Raw genomic sequence first — 24,070 nt, 5'->3', positions numbered from 1 at the left:
CATGCAATCATGTGTTCAACTGGCACTGCCCCTTGAAGTGCACCACCTTTCTTTCCACCTTCTATTTGATAAAGTTGTCACAAAACAGTTCAAACAACAACTAAACACTTAATTTCAGGTGCTCTCCTTGTCTATACACATTATTAGGACTGATCTTTTCAAATATCAACTTACATTGATACACTGCTTTCCACTGATTAACTGTTTTCTGTGCTTCATACTAATAGATTAAAATTGGGTAAATAAGAGTTTAGAGCGTAGAAAAGCAGAGCAAAAACCTGTCAGGAAGTAGTCTTGCGTAAAAAATCTGTATGGAATAAGGCTGCATCAGTAGGAAAGTGTTATTACCTGTGGCTCTGGTTCTTTTCCTGGCATGGACCCAAAATGATTCAGAATTTGTACTTTCATATTGTCTTTAAGAGAAGTAAACCAGGCAACAGCTTGATCATAAACTGAATCATGAAGACGGACAAGTTCTTCATATTCCGGTCCTTCAACCTTATCGTTAAAAGAAGAGAGATGGAACAAAACAGGTTTGATACCGTGGAGTCCATATGCTTCCCCAGAAGCAAACGAAGCAAAATAATGTAGTGACTACAGCTGTTCAAATGTCCTTATCTAAGTAAGTCTCAGATTTCAAACCTGTGATGCTGAAATCTTTTTACCCTCCCCTAGGTGTTCTGAAGTGACATTTCTTGGAGCAGTTACTGCCTTGTTAATGTCCATTCCAAAATGCTGGCACGACAGAAGTATCTGCTCTCTAATCCTAGGAAATCGTATTAATCATCTCAAACCCACAATCTCAAGTTCCTGTCACAGAAGGACCTCTGAACATTGGTAAATCACCTGGCAAAACAAAAGAAACACTACTGCCAACGAGCACAGAGACAGGGGGTCTACAGCACTTAAGAGACCAGCAGTATTTTATAGAAGCATTAAGGCCATGTCAGGACAGCCAAGGAGGAGGAGGAGGGCAGACACCTGAGCAGGCAGGAAGCAGGGGAAGTGGATGCTTTCCCAATACCAGGAATGGCCATTAAAAAAAACAACAAAAAAAACCCCAAAACAAAACATACATACCCTTGCTGAGGCAAAAAGTGTTATAGTTGAACAGACCTAACTATTGGTTATTAGGGAAAACAAAAAAGCAGAAGCAAAACCCACTCCAAATCGGTGATTTGGTTTGGGGTTTTTTTTCATTTGGGGTTTTTGGGGTTGTTGGGGTCTTCCCCCCCCCCCCCCCCCCCCCGTAAACTGTACACACCAATGATGTGATTCATTGGGCTACTCAGGTGCACACACCTGACTAGATGCTCTGGATGCCCTTCACAGTTGAGAAGAAACAGCTCTAGAGGGCAATTAATCTCATTTTAAGGTACGTATCTAAACCAGAGCAGATAAAATGGGCAGCTTTAGACTGTTCTCACCATCAGATATAACATGGACATAGGGTGCTGAACACAGATGTTAGCCTCTCAAGTGAGACAAGGAAAATCTCACCCTAGTTATGAAGAGGTGGGTGTCTGGCACCATCTACAAACAATGCTTGGTTACCTGTGTTCCACCACCCATCACTGGGGACTTAAAGATGGCAGAGCCCTTACTCCAAGCAGACTACCTACTCCAACCTTTGACAGGGGGAGGCATCTCCATGCGATCTGCCTTTCCTGCCCTGGCAAACAACTGCATCATCCTGCACAGGTTAGAAAAGCCCTACTAAGACTTTACAGACTTGCACTTCAACTATGAGAGCACGCTGAAGAGCTATAGGACCAGACTGGACTTCATCAACTGGCATGAGATTACTACTAAACTCAGTGTTAAGAGGGATCCAGATTTTATGGACATGCTCTGGAAGATGATCCAGAAAGTCACCGTTAAGCATGGCCAAAAATTCACCCTTTGGCCAACGCCCATCACAAGCAATTGATGCAGGTTTTAAGAGGTGTTGTTTTTAAAACCTGCTCCCCTCTGCATTTCTCTGCTCTCAGCCAGCTCTGATGGATGCTTGTAAGGCACAGTTAACTACACATCACTAAAATCTCACTTTGAGTGGACTCCCACACCTGTTTGAGGCCCTGTTCTGTAAATGAGAGCCTGGAGGTCACATGAAGTCTGCCAACTCTGTTCAGTGCCAGAAGAGAATAGTCAATTCTCCAACAACAGGGGCACGTGCTCTTAGAAGGGTTTCAAGTCCGTACCGTAATTTTAAAACATTACTCTGACCTCATCTACACATCATGACAGACCTCAGCACTTAGCATCCGAGTCTCAGAAGCTACTTTGAGATCCATGAAGGGAGTGTAACACTTCAAGCAGAGATAATTATAAGGGCAGAAAGGAAGAAAGGGAAGGAAGAGACAAAGTTTGTTCCATGATTTTCAAAATAGAGCTTTAGTATTTATAATGATATTGGTTTAAAATTAATGCACAGCTAGCTTGAAATGCAACAAGGAAAGGCTGTTTAAGTGAATCCAGCAATACATGGGTATGAATAACTTTGCGCCATAGATCACCTTTTTATCTTCAAGATACTCGATGTTTGCTGTGTTATATCCATCTCGCTGGCCATGGCTTAAGACCCTAAAACGACGGACACCAACTGTATCAACAACTGAGCGCCCATCAGGAAAAAACTTTACGTCCCTGATCTCTAATATACAGCCATGATCTGCAAATCTGAAATGACAGAAGGGCATAAAAGTGGAAGTCATCAGCAAGTGTTTATACACATCAGGTCAAATACTGGGCCTAATTCACCACTTCTTATTTGAAAGAGGATCCTATTTTGGTGATAATACATTTCTGCTTATTCACATAAGTCACATAACCCCCACCCTTTCTGCCTTCCCTCAGAGATCCAGGGCAACAGCATCTTCAGAGTGTATTTGCGGGGTGGGAAGGTTGGGAAGGGACAGGAAACTAAGTGCAGCACATTCCATGCTGGGAATTGCCAGCTGCTGGTGGCAAAATTCACCTGGTTTGCAAAGAAAACAAGATGGGTAAAGATACCATAATGAAGTCCAGAAACTGAGGAACAAACGCAGGGCTGGGAGGGCTATCCCCCTACTCTGAGGTGTTAACAGAGGATTACAGGCTTTAGAAAGAAAAAGCTTCAATATATAGCAAGATTTTTCTTGCACTTGTTTCAAGTTAGAAAAAAAGCAAAGAACACCACCAAAACAAATCCAAATACCCTCTTTACAAAAGCATGTTTGTTATATTTAAAGTAGGCACAGGTTTTAATCATGCTCTGGAAACAAGCATGCAACAATTTTTATTTTTCTACTTCAAATTATCAAGCTCACCTACTCTACATTTGTGCTGTAGTGAGTTCACTGGAGAGGCTGACTGTGCAATGACTTCACGATACATTAACCTGCCAGCATTTGCATTTCTGCATCTCAGCCTACTGCTAAGCAGGAGAATGTACTGTACCTGGTCTCATGTCCAGATACCAAGTCCCTGCAGAATCTGATAAATGCTTCATCAGGGAAATACTTGTTTTACCAGGGCTTGCCATTTCTTATATTGGAGTGATGAAGAAACAGTAGCACTGTGGGGAAATTACTCCCATTTCTACTCTACCAGAAATCGTGGTGGGGCAGGGGGAAACACTCACCACTGAACAACCGTTCTGTCCCAGCCATTGCACAGAACAAAGTGAGGAAGAGCAAGAGGAGTATAGCTGCACACAGCTAAGCCCCGGTGCTCTACCAGTGGGATTATGAAAAGTAAGTATTTAAACAGCTACTTAACAACTGTTTTAAACTAATGATTTTAGTGGCATTCATACCGAATTTAGATCTAGAAGTAAACAATGATTTTTCTTTTTTTGTCATTCTTTGAGAAGTTACTTTTGGATAGAAAGTGACTTTAATCAAAGAGAGACAAGAAAGCACCTGGAGACTGGTCTGAAATGTACAGACACACACTAAAAGTTTATATTCTTCTCCCAATTTTAACTTAAAATGGAGAAATAAAACAGAGGAAGGTAATAAATTGAACATGTCTTGTCACTTTTTCAAGGGAGGTATGTATCCATGTCTTAATAGATGAAGCAAAACAAGTTTCCCCACTTTTTGTATTCCCAGTTGATTTCGCAATTTTGAATAAACAGGAGAACTTCTTCACTTAATGTAAGAAGCTACAACAGCCTGCCAGGTGTCTACAGATGAAGGCTTCCTGTGCTTCACTGTTAAAAGTTACCATGGTTAAAAAGTTTAATTATTTTAGTAACTCAAAACAGACATGACATCAAAATTTGACCACACTGGTTGCATTTTAAAATAACAACCTTTACAACACTATCTAATAAACCAGTTCTTGTAGTTCTGGGATTATAACCCCCTGGCCCTCTGTATTAGGCCTGACTCCAACTAAGTTTGGCTCTTCCACAAGCCTTCACAGATGCAAAGGGAGTTATCAGTGATGTCCTAGGGTCGTTTTGTCCTCACTCTTACAAGTATTTGCTTCCAGAAAATTGGTAACAAGCCTGAAAGGGACCATGGAGCATCAGCTGCTGTTGAAGCCTGAACTTCGCTGCATGCAGCACTGACAGCATGCCAAATGGCATGAAGCACAGGCAGAGCCAACTGGAAGCTGCAACATCTTCTGTATTCTTACTGCCACCTTACCATCCAGTCTGGGAGGGAAAAAAAATCCAAACAAATAAAACCCTCAAAAAAACCCGCAACTGAACTGGACATGGAAAGGATGCCAGGCCCCAGTATGACTGCCCTCCTCTCAGCTCCAGTGATGATCACCTACAAAAATGCTGCTTCCTGAGGATGCCTGTCTAATGTGTTCTTAAAAATTCCCATTCTACAATCTGCATTATGCCAACATACCTTCTGAAGACAGCAACTACCTATCACATCTAATAAGGCAGACCTCTCAAGAGACCACCTTGTATTTTTCCCTATGAGCATCTTCTTATCCCCTTCACCCAAAAACCTATTATCTATAAAGGACTTAAAAACCTGAAGGTTTTCATAGAATAGTCTGGGTAGGAAGGGACCTTTACCAGTCATCTAGTCAGTTTCCACATAGGGAGCTGGAAACACACCAGTATCAGAATTCACAAAAATGAATTAAAGGCAAGATCATATAGAACAACAACACAACCCACTCACTGCAGATAGTTTAGACATTGCAACACGGTGGTAAAGACAAACATCAAAATTCAACATTCAGCAGCAAAACAGACTTCTCAGCCAAGGGTATACTTTGTCTCATTCAAATGATACCACCTATGCAGGAAAGCTATGGAAGGTTTGGATATTTTTATTTTTTAATATTATTTTTGGCTTTTAAAATAGAGTAGACAGAGAAACAAACTTACCCAGACAGAAAACTTTCACCAGAACAAACAGGCTAGAAAGCTTTCCAACCACACAGACAATTAGGTGCTATTTTAGGAGTCTGTAGTAGCAGGATAAGTTGTATTCTTGCTATGCATTCAACAGAGGAGCAATAAAAATTACGTCTTTGCATCAAAAGGGATGTTTAAGATACAAAACTAAAGAGCCAGCAACTTCAGTATTGGTACATGCAGGACTGGAAGGAACTGCAGTAGTTTGGAGAGACAAGTATACTGTGCTGTAGTACTCCATTAGCATCACAACAGCTTCTGCAACAACGGGACATTCTCAGCTCAACTCCTTACCCTTTTAATTCGTCAGCTAAGCACATGCCAAACTGCTTGGTACCAGTTTCCATGCATCTTCTTATCATTAGACGATAACGAGGCTCAAAGACATGGAGTGGGCAAGGGATGGTAGGGAAGGCCATGGTACATACGAAGATGGGAACATCTTTATTCAAACTGTAAGATAATTGAGGAAAAAAAAGTTCAGGCTTTTTCTGGCAAGTGCTACATTCAGCATAAACCCTTAATGTGACATTGATTCCAGTGGTTTCCTTAGACTTGCTCTTCGCAAACCTGTATGTGGTTGAGGTTTGTCATTTTTACAAGACAAACATATTTCAGGACTCTCTGTCAATACACTAAGGAAACAATGCCTCTAACCCACTTCCATGTTCAAAGCATGATGGTACAGAATTTCCAAGCTCAGTAAACCCCTTTAATTTTGAGGAAGTCCACTAGTCCACTTAATTTTTTCAGGCTTAATTGCATGTTGGGTGGGTTTTGGTTTTTTTTCAGCTGAGTTGTAGCACAAGATCCACAAGTCACTGACAAAACCAGATCCTTGAACTTTTCCCAACCTGAAGTATAACCCATTTACAACTTGAATTCTACTCCCAGAAAAAAACCCATACATTATACATTTTAAATCTATTATATTGTTTCAGAGAAAAAAGCAATGATCTTCATTTTTAGAGTATCATCGTGCCTCTCTAACATCCAAGCACATTTTTACTTGTTTTGTATTTTTGACACCTTTACAGATAAACATCTGGCAGGTTCCTTTACAAATTCATTCAGTTTGTGCATTTTCGTAAGCAAATGAAGATTTTTCAGTAATTTAGATTGGAAAATACATTTCTGTAACAGCTGTCAGTAGTAAATAGCTTACTTTGACAATTCCTTCATTTCTTCCTCATACACTTTCTTCCTTTCAGATAATTCTTCTGGTAAGTAACGGACTATCAGTTCTTCTGTAAGGACGGTCTTCTTGTAAGTTCTGCTTGCCAGAAACTGCAAGGAAGAGTCAGCTCTTCAGTCTGACAACAAAACAAGTAACATCTCTTCCTCCCAACCCATCCCTTTCCTAAGGCCAAACAGCACATTAGTCAGGATGGTACCGATTCCTCCTCCTTTCCAGCCTTCATGCATCAAGACTTCCACTTTAGGGTATGTGGTTGACTCCAGTGCCTACTTAACTATAACCCCTGCCCTTTTTTTGGCAGAATTTGTACCACCAGCAAGAAAAGACAATCCCCCCTCACTTTTGCAGAAGACATATTCTTTTCACCTAGAGCTGCCAGATTACTGCCAAGAAGTACTCCAAGTATGACAAACATTATGTCTGCTGGAACAGAAGCATTGACCAAGGAGTGACCATTCCTCATTCACCACAGGTAGATACACAAACTGGAGATGCAGTATGAACAGGGCTATGGCTGGGACTCCCCAAACATAAGCCTGACATGATACTGGAAGCCTCTATTGCTTTAAGCACCAGCAAACCCCTCCTTGTCTTCCAAGAAATGACAAAATGTATTATGGAGCAAATGAGGTCTGTGCACATCTTCATGATGCTGTGGGTACTACTGTGCTGCTCCTGTTTCGTAGAATAGTTTGGGTTAGAAGGGACCTTTAAAGGTCACCTTGTCCAACCCCTGCATTGAGCAAGGACACCTTCAATTAGATCAGGTTGCTTAGAGCCCTGTCCAATCTGACCTTGAATGCTTCCAGGGATGGGGCATCTACCACCTCTCTGGGCAACTTGTTCCACTTATTTCCCCACCCTCATCATTAAAAATTTCTTCCTTATATCTAGTCTAAATCTACACTCAGTTTAAAACCATTACCCCTCGTCCTATCACAACAGGCTCTGCTAAAATGATTGTTCCCATCTTTCTTAAAGCCCCCTTTAAGCACTGAAAGGCCACAATCAGGTCTGCCTAGAGCCTTCTCTTCTCCATGCTCAACACCCCCAACTCTCTCAGCCTCTCTTCAAAGGAAAGGTGTTCCATCCCTCTCATCTTTGTGGCCCTCCCTCTGGACCCACTCCAACAGGTCCATGTCTCTCCTGTGCCGAGGACCCCAGAGCTGGATGCAGCACTGCAGGTGGGGTCTCACCGGAGCAGAGCAGAGGGGCAGAATCACCTCCCTTGACCTGCTGGCCACGCTGCTTTTGATGCAGCCTGTGAGTAGAGCAGAGGAAATACCCACAGAGTTTTCTTTCCCTTTCATTCTTTTTGTAGAATTATGTATTGTAATTATAGAATATAAATTCTACTTTCAGAAGAACACAACTTTGTGCAGCTTTGTTAATTGGGGCATGACATACTTACTTCGGACAGTTTTTCTTTGCAGAGTGGGCAATGTGGATTATGGTCAAGGCAACGCTCAAGGCATTTGAGGCAAAAGGTGTGTCCACAGGGGGTGGTAACAGGTTCATAGAACAACCTGAATATGCAAACACAGAACAGAAAAGCTGAGCTGCCAACAATAACAATTCAGACTCCCAAACTGTGGAAAGGGGTGACTAGACCAAGCCATGTCTTCCTTTCCTGCTTCTGTACAAAGCAGGTGACAGTTTTATCTAAGGACCTAAAAATGAAAACCTTCTAAGTGGTAAGCAATGGAGGCATAATGGAGAAAGCCGCATCTGTAAAGATTCACCAGATGCAAGGTCCAGCAAAAAGGAACACAGTAACGATTTAGACATTCTCTGGCAGGTTTCCCTTCTGATACCATGAAAGGCGTTTTCAAAAGCTAGAAAGGCTTTCTGATTGTAATCCTAGGTCAATGCAGTCGTACCTCATGCAGAGGGAACACTCAAAGTCTGACGCATCCACCAGAGTTGTTGGTATTTCACTTGAAGTGACAGCGGTGTTTTCAGGTAAAGCATCTGCATCTAAGTAGTTAAGAAGATGATTATAGTAAATATTGTAGTACTGCAATTTCAGATGCTGTTTAAGTTGTTTTTCCATAAATAACCCAATTTATCTCTTTCCTTCTTTGAAGTTTTGTTCCAAACAAACATATTTTCCACCTAAGTTTTAGACTTTCTGGCAGGAAATCTTCTGGAGAGCAGAGGATGTGTATGGCCAGAGAAAGCACTTTAGAACTGAATACCCATGATTTACTTCTCAAAAAATGGCTGGTGTTTTAAAAACTAGACTTTAAAAAAAAAATAATATTGCTTTGCTACCACCACCACCCCCACATCAGCCAGGCCAGATGTTTTAAAGTACATCAAGTCCAGAATTTAATTTGTTTACACACAAACTATTTCAGTGTTTATTATAGATTTCTCAGCAGGGGTAATTTTTCTTACAAGTATAAAAAAGCTTACATTCTTCTAGACTAGGCTGCTGTGCAAATCCCAAGTTTCAGACAGCTTAAAGTTTAAGGACTACTGGAGTTGCATTAGCTAATACTGATTTCACTAGCTCAGCACTCTGCAAACACAGAGGCAAAACATTTCACTTAAAGTTCTGCCCACCCTTGTTTTTTTGGGGGTGGTATATCCCTGTCGTTAACACGCTTAAAGGGTATGGACTTCAAACTTCACAGCAGCAGCATTTCAGCTCAGGAGCTATCAGCTCAAGCTTCCGATGACGTTTACACAAGCAGATTCTGCAGCTTCTTTACAATCCTCATCTTTGCTGCTCAGTGATGAGTTGCAACAGAGCCACGAATGCTGCCTCCACATCCTTTTAATTAACCAAATTCTTGACCATTAAAAAAAAAAAGCTCAGCTTTTTATGCTAAGTTAAAACACTAGGATGTTTTGTTAAAGGATAACACGCTCAGCATCTGGTTCATCTCAAGCACAGATGGGATAGGGGAGAGGGCACGGGTACTGTGTGGGCCTACAACGAAAAACACCGTTATCTTTAACCTACATCTCATGTTAGCATTTAGTAATAGCAAGAACGCAACTGTGTTAATTCTGCAAATAGTAACATGGCATTGGGATCTAGCACAGACCAGAAATTAATGGTTATGGGTAAAACACCATGTCTGTCCTTCACTGTGAAGACACAGGCAGGTCAGATTTCACAATCTATTTACTGAGTCTGCAGTTCACAGGGAAGAACAGGGTTTTTCCCTTGACAGCAAGGTGATCAGAAAGTGGCCATACACTGATCATTTGCAGAAGTGGCAGACCGACAGCAGCGCTTGAGGACTTTTAACATCTCAAGGCAGAAGTCAGATTTGAGGAAGAAGCGTAGGTTTTTGTTTTCAAGGGAAAAAATGTACACTAGTACAGCTGCATTTTTGACATCCTTTTTAACCTATTATTTCATGACTCAGTGCAACATACTGCCTTCAGCATTTTTATACCGAGTACTAAACCCACTTTGGAGGTCTTTGTTAGAAGCTTGAGAGGCATACCAATTGTAAGCACAGCTATCAAGTGACAGAAGACTGGGGGGGGGGGCTTATTACCCTTTAAAAGACTTCTTTGTTTGCTTGGAAAATTTCATTTAAATTTGCATGTGACTGTTTCTGATGCCTGTTAAAAGATTAGTTTCCAGGCTTACTGCATCTTTCCTTCATATAGAAAGACAATAAAGTTCAGCTATACCTCTCAGACCTAGAAAATGGAAACGGCACTGGCAACACAAAGACTAAACTGTTAGTGGATTACACATTGGAAAGGGCCCATTTGAGAAAAGAAAAACGGTGTTCATTGAATTTATTGAAACTGCTCTGGAATAAGACTAATAGGCTGTTACAGCAGAAACAAACACATCAGACAAAATATTATTTCAATCACTGTATGGAATGTTTCACTGACACCTATGAAAAAGGAGGAAGAATATCGTTTTTCAGTATATGCAAAAGAAATCCCCTTTTAAGCTACAACACAAACCTTTTCTAGGAATTTTACTGGGGACATCCAAGCTTTGTAAATCCCTCATATCACTGGACAGCTTTCTTTTTAAGCCAACCCCAGGTAAACTGGAGAGAATAGCTCCCAAAGACTTCTTATTGTCTTCAAAATACAGATCCAGAACATGATGTGAAACAGGAGAATCAGTGCTTCTAAATACATCAGATTCTTGGGACGGGGTTTTTGTTAACCTGAACACAGTATCCTAAAAAAATTAAGAACAGTTATATACAGCATGAGACAATTTTGCTTTGTTTTTTCTATTAGTTGTATATATCAGCAATAGATCAATGTGCCCACAATGAACTTAGCAAGGGAGAAAGGTCCATATCAGAGAAGTCCACTCTCCAGTTGCATGAAATAAGGCCAGTTTTCTCCCTACAGCTCCTGTCTCTAGAAATTACGTTCCTGTCATACTAAAATCGAGTGGGGGGGAAAAAAAAAAAACCAATGCCCACAAATATAACCCATCCCCACATGAAGGTATCACATTGTTTTCTGAAGAGTTTCATTCTCTTATTCTTCTGAGAAAGTACATCCCAAGAAGAGATCCAACAGCAATGGAGAAAACAGGCTTACCATGAAAGTAAATGCCTACATGAGCATGGACAAAGACAGTGTCACACAGATCAGAGAGATCCTTGCGTTATTTGTGGTATTTATGTTGAACACTTTTTACTTTACCTTTGAGGACCCAGCAACAGAGCTATCTTCCACAGCTGACTGTGTGTTTATGCTACTCAGAAATGCAGGTTTCAATCTTGTATGGGATGTTCGACTAGAGAAAGGTGCTGTTAGACTATCATGCACATTTTCAAAGGCTGGGAAAAACATCTCACACATTATCTAGTCAATTAAAGAAGAAAAAAGTAATTACGACACAGGCATTTATGTTTGTACAAATACAGATATACAAACTTGACAGCTTCTGAAAGCAAAGAAGCTTGCAACAACCAGGACATCCTGCATTCCCCAGTGCCCACAGGAAACTGGAATGGCAGTTGTCCCCCCCCCCCAACAATCACAGACACATCCCAAGGTGCTCTTCTGGTGTCTACCTCCCTCCCTGAAGGCTTCTTCTCCCCAGGAACATCCAGAGTGGCAGTCTGTTGCATCCTTCTCCTGTCCCTACCTGTCTCCACTCTGACCCTCAGACCCCTGCCTCCTTAAGTCTTCAGACCATGCTCTCCTACCAAAACCATTTAACAGAGATGTGTTTAAGCTCTCCTCATGCCCTGCATCCAAGCAGATTTCACCCCCAGCTAAAAGCTAAGAGCCCATTCCCCCTCTCACCAGTGAGGCAAGTGCCTAGCCAAATTCCTGCTTCTTTTTATAAGCTGCTGCCTGTATGGACAGTCATGGAGAACTTCACCATGGCTGGTTAGCACCAAGTGCATCTAACTTCCCAAAGGGACAAACAACTACACAGAGACTGCAGAATTCTTCCAGGATAGGGCAGCATACAGCTCCCCCTTTCTCAACCTTCTGTCCCACTTCACACTTAAAAGGGATTTTCTAATAGGCACTAAAACTAGCAGCCTCCACACGTACTCAAATCTGGCCAACATACTGCAAGTGTTATTTACAAATAACAGCAGCCAAACCTACAGATTTGCAGTGAAATTCATGAATACACAATCTCTCTGGTTGAGGCATCAGCCAAACCCAAGCAGCGCCTTGTACAGAATAAAGCTAATAAGGTTTATTGGAGAGTCTATTGAATCAAATTATCCTTTAGCTGTTTAGTACCACCTGAAATGACACAAACTTTACTTGGCTAGAGCAACAAGACAGCCCAGAAGTGGGCATCAAATACATCGTATACCTTTTGGGCTTCTTTCTTCATTGAGCTCCATTCAGGATTTAAGGCAACACAGTAGAGAAACTCCTTCAATGCTTCCTCAGTCCTTTCCAATCCAGAAAGAGCTTTTGCTTTCACATAATGGCCCTGTTCACAAGAAGGAAACATTCAAATCTAGAGATCATTTCTGAAGTGGCAGGAAGTCACCAGCAAACAAACTTGGAAGTTCATGCCATTCTACAGGTGAAGAGTAAGCTTTTTAGGTAACATCTTTGACACATGCAACTGAAGTCAGTCAGTCCCTTTGGCTGAAAGAAGATCCCCCAGGAATCCACTGCTGCATCACCTCCTGCCAAAGACACCGCTCTTTTCCTCACAGGGGACCCGATGCAGAACAGGGAGAGAGATCTGTCTCCCCAGGGACCAAAACTACTACATATGCCACTGGGCTTGATACCCCAGAGAATGGTTTCACATACCAGGGCAAACTTAACAGTAGTGAAGCTGCACGGAAAGGCAGTGGGGCAAGGGCAGGCTGGAGGGAGCAGCTGAGTGAACAAAACATTTTAGGTTCAGGCCACTCTCCTCCTGGGTGTCTTACTGGGACAGAGATTATTTTTCACCTATTTTGTTTGGCTAGAGAAGACCAACGACATTAAGAATTTAGGGCAACTTACCAATGTTTAACCTGAAACCTTTTAGCCCACCCTACCTCTCCCATGTCCTAGAGTAACACGTGCGTGGCCAACAGGTATGGTAGTCAGCCTGAGGACACATCCTACTTGACTTATTACTAGTAGCACGAGAGGAATGCCTCACCTCTGAACTTCCCCACAGATACCAAATTGCAGTTCAATTCTGACTCTGGAAACTACCTCCTTAACATTGAAAAGAAAATCAAGTGTGCATTTAAACATCTGCCTCTTGCTTATTAGACAGAAGCATGCTCTGCAAGCCCACCTCTGATCCACACTAATATCTTTAGGCTGTGCTGAAAGTACAATTTCACTAGACCTAGAGAATAGTTAGATAAGCAGATACAGTTTTCTATCCTTCGTACTAAATGCTATAAGATCCAGTATCACACAATCTTCCTGAGCAGAGGGTTCCCTCACTCTTTCAATATAGCCCTTCAAGCTGAGGCCTGCCAAGATCTTTACCTTTCTACGGTCAGGAAGGAGGTTTGTACCAAAAGCAAGTAACAGGCACTGTGTAGGACACATTAACTAACCTATGTTATTTGGTGACCTTAACAAGAAGCCTCAACACACAATCTCTCAAGGTAAAATACTTTCTTCTGAATGCAGTCAAGAACAGAGGTACTGTGAGGCCTGACCATGACCTTACTATTTTGATGCTTGCACAGTCTCTGTAAAAGCTTTTCAGAGAGGTCCTAACATGCCTGACAGTCATCAAGACTACTCCACTGCACTGGGGAGGCTGCAAGGCTGTCTGGCCGTGTCCTGTAGGGCCACAAAAGCAATTTCCCTAACCAAGCTGCAATGGAAGACTGAGCTGGGCTGTCAATGGACAAAATACCTAAAGATCCAACACCAGAAGTTAGGCTGAGGGACTAGAGGCCCCTACGCTTCAAAGACTACTGCTGCCACCCTCTCTTTCCTATTTTCACATGGCCCTGACAAGCAGTGGATTGAAGGGTAAGGTACAGGCAGGACCTTGTGCAGCAGACAGGAGGGCATCTGCTTCTATCTGCCACATAAAAGTACAACTGGAAACTTCTCCCCACCTCCTGGCAGAGAATCCAAGGACCTGCTTTTCATAGCAACTGAAAAGAAACAACTTGTCTGTTGCTCTAATGCCTACAGGGGACCCAAGAGCTTCACTAATAACTCAGCGAGCCATTACATTTCACTTATCAATAAACCAGAAGGTACTAGTAGGTGAACACCTGCCTCTCAGGAGCTTCTCTCAGAATGAGTTTAATTTTAGTCTATTTTTAATTTTAACTACACAGCACATGTTTCTGCCACTGGAGGAGATGCCGCAAGATCAAAACAAAGCAGATGACCAGAATTCCTGAAGAACATTGATTCTGGATCAGCAGAGTTTATGTGGTAGTTTTCTCACACACAGGCAAGAGCAAGTGAAATGCGTCTGTGAAGCTGCTTGTTATGCCATAATGATAAATCTAATTTTCAATTAGCATTCTTCAGAGATGTGATTAACAAAATCTTTATCTGCCTACAACTGACATGCATCACATTTCCATGGATTCAAGGCAAACTGAGAACATGCTTCAAGAAAACATCTGAACAGGCATAATTCATCTTTTTCCCTCTACAGAGAAACCCAGCCAACACCACCCAAGATTGATTCCTGACTTGATGAGAAACGATCCTAGACAAAAGCAAATCAGAGGCAGGGGGAAGATTACAAACTCTCTTCAAATAAGAAAGCATTTAACGGGTTAGTCAGATAGCCTTCAGAGACAAGCATCTAACTTGCCAGAAACTAGATGCTTCAGACAACACCTCTCTGCTAGCCCCAACATCTTCCCCAACTAGCAACAAAGAGCTAGCTGCAGCCCTCTGTGCTGAGGCAGGCGACTGAGGGGTTTCATGCACACAGTCTTCACAGGGAAGCCAAGGTCTGCCCGAAATCCTTCTCCAGCTCCCCATGCTACCCTCTCTCCAGGCAGCACCCATCGGCTTTACCCAGTCAAACCTGTGCTGCAGTAGTTTTGCTACTGATGGGCGAGGGATCAACTGGAGGTGTAATCCTAGGTGAGGCAAGCTGTCGGACACCTAGTCTAGCCTCAGGCGGTAACAATGGGTACCAAGTGCTTCTCCCATTTCTCTCTCATAATATCATTTCTGATGCTTGCTTCAGACTGCCTACAAACCAGCGCTCCTTGTAGCACTTCCTTTCATTATGAAAAAAAAAATCCCAACCCCCTCTATGAATCACCATGACGCAGACAGAAGTCACAGATATGAAGTCTTAGTATTAAAGCAGGGAAAAAAAAAATCCTGATACAGTCTGAGGTGCTCCTCAGAAAGACACATTGGCCAGCAGGCTGTTAAAGCCACCCACTGTGTGGGACAAGCCATTCCAGAGGGACCTGCAGGGCCATCCCAGGCTGCCAGAGCCTTAAGGACCCAACTCTGCTGCCAAGCTGCACTGCCAGCCCTAACGGATCAATGGGCACCAGCACAAACCAAACCACATCACCAGCTGCCCACCACTGAAGTCTCACCAGCTGGAGACACACTAAGGACCTTCCAGACTTGTCCTATGAAGAACTTAATTCCCAGTAGGCATTTCCAGCCCTGTTCATACTGTCATGTTCTTCCAACAACATCCCGAGCAGCACTGTCCCCACCACAGAGAGAAGCCCTGAGAACAAGCAGTTTTCGTTTGGGTCTTTATGACATGCAAGCACCATACCGCAGGCCAGTGGGGTTTGTTTCGGCAGAGGACGTCCGCGTCGTGAAGTGCTTGCTGGTAGTTTTTCATCAACGTACAGAGTTCCGCTCGCTGTGCTATAAGTGAACACTTACAAGGAGCTGGAAAACAAAAATGGTTGCAAGGAGCTCCATTAGAAGAAGTACTAGGACATGGTACAACACAAGTAACCTACTTTCCAGCCAGAGTAACTTAAGCACTACTGCACAGCAGTTACATTTATACTATCCTAAAATAGAAAAAAAGGCGATTTCTTCCTTCCTTCTTAAAATATATTCCTCTCAGCCTGGAAGCAGCCTCTGCATTTTTATCTAGCAGGACAGATTTCATCTTTTACATACAGGATGCTCTTTCCCTCATCTTGCTCATAGGACACTTAAAAAAAAAAAACCTCCTCACAAGTGCTTCTCCCCCTAGTGTGACTTGGCTTTGCTTCAAAGAAATCACCAACGCAGGACTTGGGCTAAAGCATTCCTGTAAGCTTCGCTTCTTTTTTTTTTGAAAAATTTTAAAGAAAAATGTATGCAGCCTTCTTATTTCATATCCACTTGCCACCTGTGTACCTTCGCCCTCCTCCTCAGGGCAGGCAAACCTCTCACGATCACACACATTGCCTCAGTACCCACACATTCATGAACCATTCAGTTTGCATGGATTATGAACATCTCAAGCATTACTATTCCATCCTTTCCTAATGTCTCTGTAACACATTTTAAGATTGAAATCTTCCTCCAGCATAAAATGTCATAGAACCAGAAAGAAACTTCAGCTGATCCATGCTCAGCTTGTCCACCAGGACCTCCAGGTCTTTTCTGCAGCACTGCTGTCCAGCCCACCCCACCCTGTTGCACAGGATTACTGTCCCAGGCATGCTTGCCTTTGCTGAAGTAGGCAAGACTGGTCAGCCCATGCCCCAGGGCGTTGGTCTAAATGCAGCTCTGTCCTCCAGCACATCAAACACTTCTTCCATCCCCAGTTTGGTGTCAGGAACAAACTTGCTGACAGTGCACTCTGCCCACTCGTGGAGGTTGTTAATAAGGTGTTGAACTGCGCCAGTCCCATTACCAACACCTGAGCAACGCCACTGGTAGACATCCACCCAGTAGCAAGCCACTAACCACCACCCCATGCCCCTAATGGTCCAGCCAGTTCTCCACTCCTTCCACCTCTACCTCCCCAGCTTGGCCAGGAGGATGCTGTGGCAGACTGCATCAGCAGCCTTGCAAAAAAACACACTAAGCCCTAGGCAATGTTCCGCCTTCATCCACTAAAGGAAATCTCTTCAGAGAGGAGATTTAGGTGTGATTTGTTGTTGGTCAGTCTTTATCTTCCTGTGCTAGGAAAGACCCCCAGAGGGCTGGAAGCTGGCTGCTGGAGGGTGGCAGCTAAGTGCAGTAACCCTTACCCAAACATGAGCTGGTTAAAAATGTATTAAATGGCATCTAACTTCAAAAAAGCTTCAAGGTGTGCTGAGAAACAGTACCGCCTCATTTCTACAAATTTTAAACTTCACCTCTAAGCTAGCTCTCTCCAGACTTCTTCTCCAAGCATCACCTCCTGCATGTCCCTATGCAGGGCTCCTGTCTCCGTACCTCTCCTGTTCTCTCTGTCCTCCTATGGCTCACTGTTTGCACCTTGCCTTAGCATGAGCACCCTAAACATGTCCTCAGTAAGAGCATGTGCCCATGAAAAGCCTAGGCACACACATGCACGGACACACAGAACAATCACATAACTGCTGCAGGTGCCACCATTCATTAAGGTCAAGTGCCGACCAGAAGGGATGGCCCAAAATCACATCCCCCTACCGCCTCCTTCCCTCCCTTCAGCTGATGCTACCGCTCATGCGGCAAACCAGGCTTGTGTGGTTACACAGAGAACCAGAGCAAGCAATCAACTGACTGAGAGCTAATCCAATAAAAACAAATAAATAAAAAGGTTTAAGAGGATCAGTTTCCCCTCAACTGGTTCACTGTACAACCATGCAAACACGAGTGCCAGGACAAGGGATGAGAAGGAAAGGAGCAGCAAGGACTGTTGCCTTTTTTGGCTGTAGCATGGACTGATGCCAGATGTACTAATTGCAGAATGACATACCAGGGATGATGCTGCTCCACTGGTCCCAAAGAGTGACGGCTAGAGACTACACCTAAAATAAGGAGCTCTGCAAAAGCTAGCTCACACTGTAGGTTTCTGTGTGGGTTTTGTTTTTGTCTTTGATTGTTTTTTTAACTATTACTACAGCAGTCTGCACGTGTGATCTACGTTTCTAGCTATAATTCTTAAAAAGACTGCAAGTGAAATTGATTGAAAACAATTAACCCAAGAGCTTCAGAAGCAAGCTTTTTCTTTTAGTAGACGTTGAAATACAAAATCATTTAAATTTAGCTATCTCTTAAACCATCTGTGTTTTCTGTTTGTATTAAATATGAATGCAGACTCTGTATTTCTACCATCGTGTCTGCTGCAGAGTATTGCTGCGGACCATACTGAGGCGGATAGACATGGTAAGGACGGAGCACTGGGTGGGGTATTTTTTGGCACCATCGGGGAAAGGAAGCAGTGCAAGATTAGGGGACAGGCAAGCCAGCTTCCTGTGCTTCTGTTCACTACTGCACATGTCAGCCATGCTCATGCTTCCTAGTGCTTTTCAGCACACAGTTCAGCACAGTTCATACATTCAGCAGACCCACAGAGAGACCAGCTTCATCAGCTCTTTTTCAGGATCTTGTCTCCACTGCAAGTTTTAAGCCAAAAAAAGCCACTGCAGAGCACAACGGTGTGGCAAAGGCTACAAGTCCTCCCCAAGCAAAGTCCAAAGGCTCTCACAGCACGAAGGGAAAAATAAGCTACTGAAAAAACCCAACCCCACAGCAAACCAGAAAAAGCTACATGTACTCAAGGCTTATACCTATTGTTCACTGAGTCTCAATCAGAAAGCATAATAAGGAAGGTGTGGCCCATATTAATGAGTAACTGGTAAGGAATGTTTAGTTAGCCAAGACAGACAGAAAGGGGGTTAAGAAAAAAAAAAAACCCAACATACAAACCAAACCCAACAGCTCTGCTAAGGAGAGCAGTATTTATGACACTATAGTGTTAACAGGTTTTCTACAAGGAGATGAAGCAGTTAGACAAGACGCCTTAGCAGTGCCCAGCCACCTCCATTCAAGCTCACCCTACTCAGAGGCACATCAGCACAGACCAAAAGCTCACCAGCTCTGCACCTGACCCACATGTCCCCTTGTCCCCTGCCTCCTGTTGCCGGTGGGACCACCCTGGGAGGGCCCACAGCTGGTCCCAGGGCATGGCTAGATGGACTGAAACCTCACTCTGTCAGCAGAACCATGGCATCGGCTGGCTGGCTCCAACTTACGGTATGTGTTTAAGTGGGAAGAACAAGTGAACATCCAGCTACAGCCTAAATAACTAACTACAGGGTTCCTATAAGCACCGTGATATCGAGTTGTTCCATGCCACCACATGTGCCATGGTGAAAAAAGTCACAGAAGGTGGACAGAGATACTTTGAGGACATAAGAGTTTGCAAATGCTGCTAGGTGCCAGTATACCGTAACTGTCAAGTTTGGGGGGGGGGGGGGGGGGGGGAAGGGAAGAGACCACCAAAAACTGTAAGTCACACAATAACCAATAGTTTGTTTTAAAATAATGCACCCATTCTTTTTTCTGGAGGTAAAAAAAAAATAATCTTTTTTTCTTTAATGAAATGACTTATTATCTCAGGCCAAATTAAAAAAGAAAAGCATAGAAAATTTTACTGTTTCCACAATACCAGCAGATGGCATTTCCTGAATCAAACCCTTCTGGGAGCCTGCAGCTGCACAGCAAAATTTATGTCCTTGTCAGCATCAGGGATCCACTGCTGAGGCTCCAAGGACCTGCAGCTCCAGGCAGCTGGGACGGAGACTTTCAGAGCTACAGGTCCTGGGAGCATTCCCACACAGCTCCCTCCCGCTCAGCCACAATCCCACGGCACCAGACAAACCCACGTCCAAGCAATACCCAGAGTGGAAGGGCTTGGTGGCGCTTTGCCTCCTGGACCCTCCTGCGGACCACCCTGTATTGCCTACCCTGAATGTGGTTATCAACTTGAATTTTCCAGCAGTGTTAACTTTCTGCTCACACCACCTTTGCACTCATCTGCAGATGTTTGGTAGATTGTGCTTTTACTTATGCAGAAGCTAACAGCCAAAATTACTTTTCCAGATATGCCCAAGCATTCATGTTCTTAAAAAAAAAAAACAACTATGCTGATCCAGCTCAGAAGGCTGACAGTGCAGAAATCCCCAGAATCTCCTTGTGCCAGGACGGCAATCAAAGCAATTAAGAGGATTCACCAAACCGACCATAGATGACAATAAAAGTTTTACTGTAATAAACTACCACTAAGACTTCTTCCAGGAACTCAGTACAGAAAGAACAAGCTTGAAGTTGCTAGAACTCCCTAATCCTCCTTATCTGACATTATTTCCTAGAAAAGCATGTTTTATTGAAATCTGATTCAATCCTAAGCGTATTTCCTGAATGCACGAGCAGAACTGAAACACCACCATAACAAAAAAACCTTTCAGTCTTGTTAGTAAGTCAGTCTATGCAGGAATTCAGGGAAAATTTTTCCCACATTTTAAATAAATTTCTGCCCCTGGAGAGAGGAGGAAATTTGGCTTGCTTTGTTATGTTATGCATTCAGTTCTGAACAATTCAGTACTGAAACTTTTTCATAAGCTTGAAAAATAATATGAAACATTTATTTTTGAGTATTTTGATTTTGATGAGTAGCATTCCTCAGGGATCCATACTGGGACCAGTGCTGTTCAACATCTCTGTCAGCAACATGGACACTGGGATTGAGGGCACCCTCAGCACGTTTGCCAACACCACCAAGCAGTGTGGTGCGGTCACCAATCTGGAGGAAAGGGAGGCCATCCAGAGGGACACTGACAGGCTTGAGAGGTGGGCCCGTGTGAACCTCATGAAGTTCAATAAGGCCAAGGGCAAGGTCCTGCACATGGGTCGGGACAATCCCAAGCACAAACACAGGCTGGGCAGAGAATGGATTGAGAGCAGCCCTGAGGAAAAAAAACTTAGGGGTGTTGGTGGATGAGAAACTCAACATGGCCCAGCAACATGTGCTTGCAGCCCAGAAAGCCAGCTGTATTCAGGGTTGCAACAAAAGCCGCTCGGCCAGCAGGTCGAGGGGGGTGATTCTGCCTCTCTGCTCTGATCTGGTGAGACCCCACCTGCAGTGCTGCATCCACCTCTGGGGCCCCCAATGTAAGAAGGACCTGGACCTGTTGGACAAAGTCCAGAGGAGAGCCATGAAGACAGTTAGAAGGCTGGAGCACCTCCCCTATGAAGACAGGCTGAGAGAGTTGGGGTTGCTCAGCCTGGAGAAGACAAAGCTCCAGGGAGACCTTATAGCAGCCTTCCAGTACCCAGAGGGGGCCTACAGGAAAGCTGGAGGGGGACATTTTACAAGGGCAGGCAGTGCTAGGACAGGGGGAATGGCTTTAAGCTGAAAGAGGGTAGATTTAGATTAGCTATAAAGGAAGAAATTCTACACTCTGAGGGTGGTGAGGCACTGGAACAGGTTTCCCAGAGAAGCTGTGGATGCCCCATCCCTGGAAGTGTTCAAGGCCAGGCTGGATGGGGCTCTGAGCAACCTGGTCTAGTGTGAAGGTGCCCCTGCCCATGGCAGGGGACTTGGAACTAGATGATCTTTAAGGTCCTTTCCAACCAGACCATTCTATGATTTCAGTGAAAAATTAGCAAGATTTAGTCATCAACTGAATAGCAAGCTAGTTTCTCTCCTCCAGATTGCATGCAAGCATGAGAAGTCTGCACACACAAAAAATGGATGGACAGGGGTTGTTTGGTGTAGGATGGGAGGGAAGGGTGGTAAAGGAAGGAGTACACTTGATAAAATAATTAACAGAAGCAGTAAAGACATTCAGGACATTCAAATAAAACTTCAATCCACAGCAAAAATGAAAACCAGGGTCAGCTTCCCAGAACTGATGAAGAGGGACAATGATCATGATGGCATACTTGCAGCCAGCAAGCCCATCTTTTCTCACTTATCAGTCCACCTTAATTGGATTAATAACTAGATTTAAAAAATATTAATATTTTCTCTAATATTATGGCTTTTCCTCCCTGCATTTACATCACTCGCAGTCTTCAGGAGGTAAAGTAACTGAAGACCTCAGAAGCATGCAAGAGGCTTTAGTGCATAGAAGGATGCAAGAAAAGATGCCTCTTCCTCCATAAGCCCACTCTTGCAACCAAGCACCCTTCTACCGTGACTACAAAGCAGGCACTCATGAACAGTACTCTGCAGGGAAACATAACACCTATTTCCACTGGGTGACCAACACTGGCAGACACAGCAACACAGAAGTTTAGAGGCTCTTGAAATAGGCTGCAGTAAGGAGAAGCAGCACCACAGGGTACCAGCATCCTCCATCAGAGCCTGCACCACCAGGCAGCAGCTGGTTTGCGCGTGCAAAGGCTGCCTCCTTCATCCACAGCCACACTGCCAACAGCCAATGTTACAAGAAACATCACTTCCTCTGATGGAATCTCTCCTCCATCAAACTTTTTTTTTTTAATCTTCATGCAGGTATGAAGTATTTTTTCTTCATGGTTTTCTTTGTTCAGAAGGGCCCATTGCAAATTTCAAAAAGCCACCCCAAGCCAAAGTTTTCTCCCCCATCACCTCCACAGGGAAGGCAATTCAGACACGACCAGAGCGCCCCAGTACGGCTCATTTGCACTAAGCAGCTACAGAACTGGTCTGTACCTTACTGGGGATTTCACCCCTACACACAACCTAAGCACACAGCACACTGAGATGATAAAGCAGAGACCTGTTTAAACTGGGCAAGCTGCAGCCACCACTTCGCTAGCAGAAATGAAGGGGCAATGCTCCCCCTCTTTCCCTCCCACCCAAAGATACAGGACCATCAACCCACTTGCTTCTTTGACACTCTGCAGCATGCTTACCTACGTGCTCTCTGGTCTGGGGTTAGGGAGACATCAAGAAACTCCCTCGTATTATCACTTTGACTGAAAAGACACTGAATAGTGATAGGACAAGGGCTAATAGCTTTAAACTGAAAGAGGGTAGATTTAGATCAGATTTAAGGAAGAAAATCTTTACTGCGAGGGTGGTGAGACACTGGCACAGGTTTCCCAGAGAAGCTGTGGATGCCCCATCCCTGGAGATGTTCAAGGCCAGGTTGGATGGGGCTCTGAGCAACCTGGTCTAGTGGAAGGGGGGGATGAAACCACATGATCGTTAAGGTCCCTTCCAATCCAAACTATTCTATGAAGAACACACCATTTTAAGACCAAACTAACTTCTTTCTAGGCCTCTGTATTTTGCTGTTCAAAAGCCCTGACTGAAGAATAGATTCTTCTGTGTGCTGGACAAAAAGCTTTAGATTACCAGCAGTTTTATTTCAGGCTCAGGAAGTGCTCAGCTAGGAAGCTCCACATGTTATTTAATGCTGGACCGTCATTACCACTAAGCACAGCTAATCACCACTCCCATCATTACTCGGGAGAAACATTTTAAGGGAAGTTATGCGCTACGTGGAAGCAGACCTGCTACAAAGAAGGTGCAGCTAACTTTGTCCTTGCTTTTCTGTTGTACCTCTAGCATCACGAGGCAGTAGCATGTCAGACCACTTCCAGTAACCTACGGTTCAGCTTTCATTCCCACAACTGCAGGGCCAACAATAACCTTTTTTACAAACCCATTAAGTGGTGAATTGCATGGTACAGCAGAAGTCCTCAATTCAAGAATGTTTCAGCATAGAGCTAAGCATAATACATTAGATTATTACTCCCTCCTACCCAAATCCTAATCTTTCAAGACTGCTAGATGCACGCTACTCTTCTTAGGCAACATAGCATGAATCAAGACCCCTTCCCTGTATTTTCAGTTCTACTCTACCGTTTGAGCATTTGGGCACTGCTTCAGGTGACATAACCCAAGTACATCCATGGCCGCTTAGCCCTAGTATAATATAACTATTAAGTACACAAATGTGACTCATCTTCAATGCTTACTAGTTCTCCCAGCATTTAGTTCAGGGTTCAGGCAAGGTTTCCTACCAAAGTCCCAGCCAGAACTGCAGTATCCTCAAACAGCAGGTACAGAGACTGTCCAAAAGCATGATGCCTACAGACTGAAGTATGAAGATTTAAAAAGCAAGCTTCAAAACTGAAACAAAACACCTCAAGAGGTCAACCCCCTGCATGATCTCCAAAGCACCCAA

At 43.6% G+C, this 24,070-nt stretch overlaps 1 protein-coding gene across 2 annotated transcripts in view; it reads right to left on the bottom strand.

Moving 5' to 3' along the window:
- LONRF2 (LON peptidase N-terminal domain and ring finger 2) overlaps positions 1-24,070 on the bottom strand; it is a 37,074-nt gene that overhangs the window by 3,914 nt on the left and 9,090 nt on the right. For both annotated transcript variants that reach the window (XM_055701983.1, XM_055701982.1), the window contains exons 2-11: positions 15,748-15,866; positions 12,364-12,486; positions 11,223-11,384; positions 10,518-10,743; positions 8,453-8,549; positions 7,984-8,098; positions 6,540-6,661; positions 5,669-5,827; positions 2,517-2,679; positions 349-498 (exon numbers count right to left, since the gene is read on the bottom strand). In XM_055701983.1, the coding sequence (XP_055557958.1) occupies positions 349-498; positions 2,517-2,679; positions 5,669-5,827; positions 6,540-6,661; positions 7,984-8,098; positions 8,453-8,549; positions 10,518-10,743; positions 11,223-11,384; positions 12,364-12,486; positions 15,748-15,866 (1,436 nt within the window). The remainder of the gene's footprint in view (positions 1-348; positions 499-2,516; positions 2,680-5,668; positions 5,828-6,539; positions 6,662-7,983; positions 8,099-8,452; positions 8,550-10,517; positions 10,744-11,222; positions 11,385-12,363; positions 12,487-15,747; positions 15,867-24,070) is intronic.

Source organism: Falco cherrug, chromosome 2 (genome assembly GCF_023634085.1).
Source record: "Falco cherrug isolate bFalChe1 chromosome 2, bFalChe1.pri, whole genome shotgun sequence".
In the NCBI taxonomy this organism is placed as follows: domain Eukaryota; kingdom Metazoa; phylum Chordata; class Aves; order Falconiformes; family Falconidae; genus Falco; species Falco cherrug.
The sequence above is the reverse complement of the archived record's forward strand: the minus strand, read 5'-3'. Positions and strand labels throughout refer to the sequence as shown.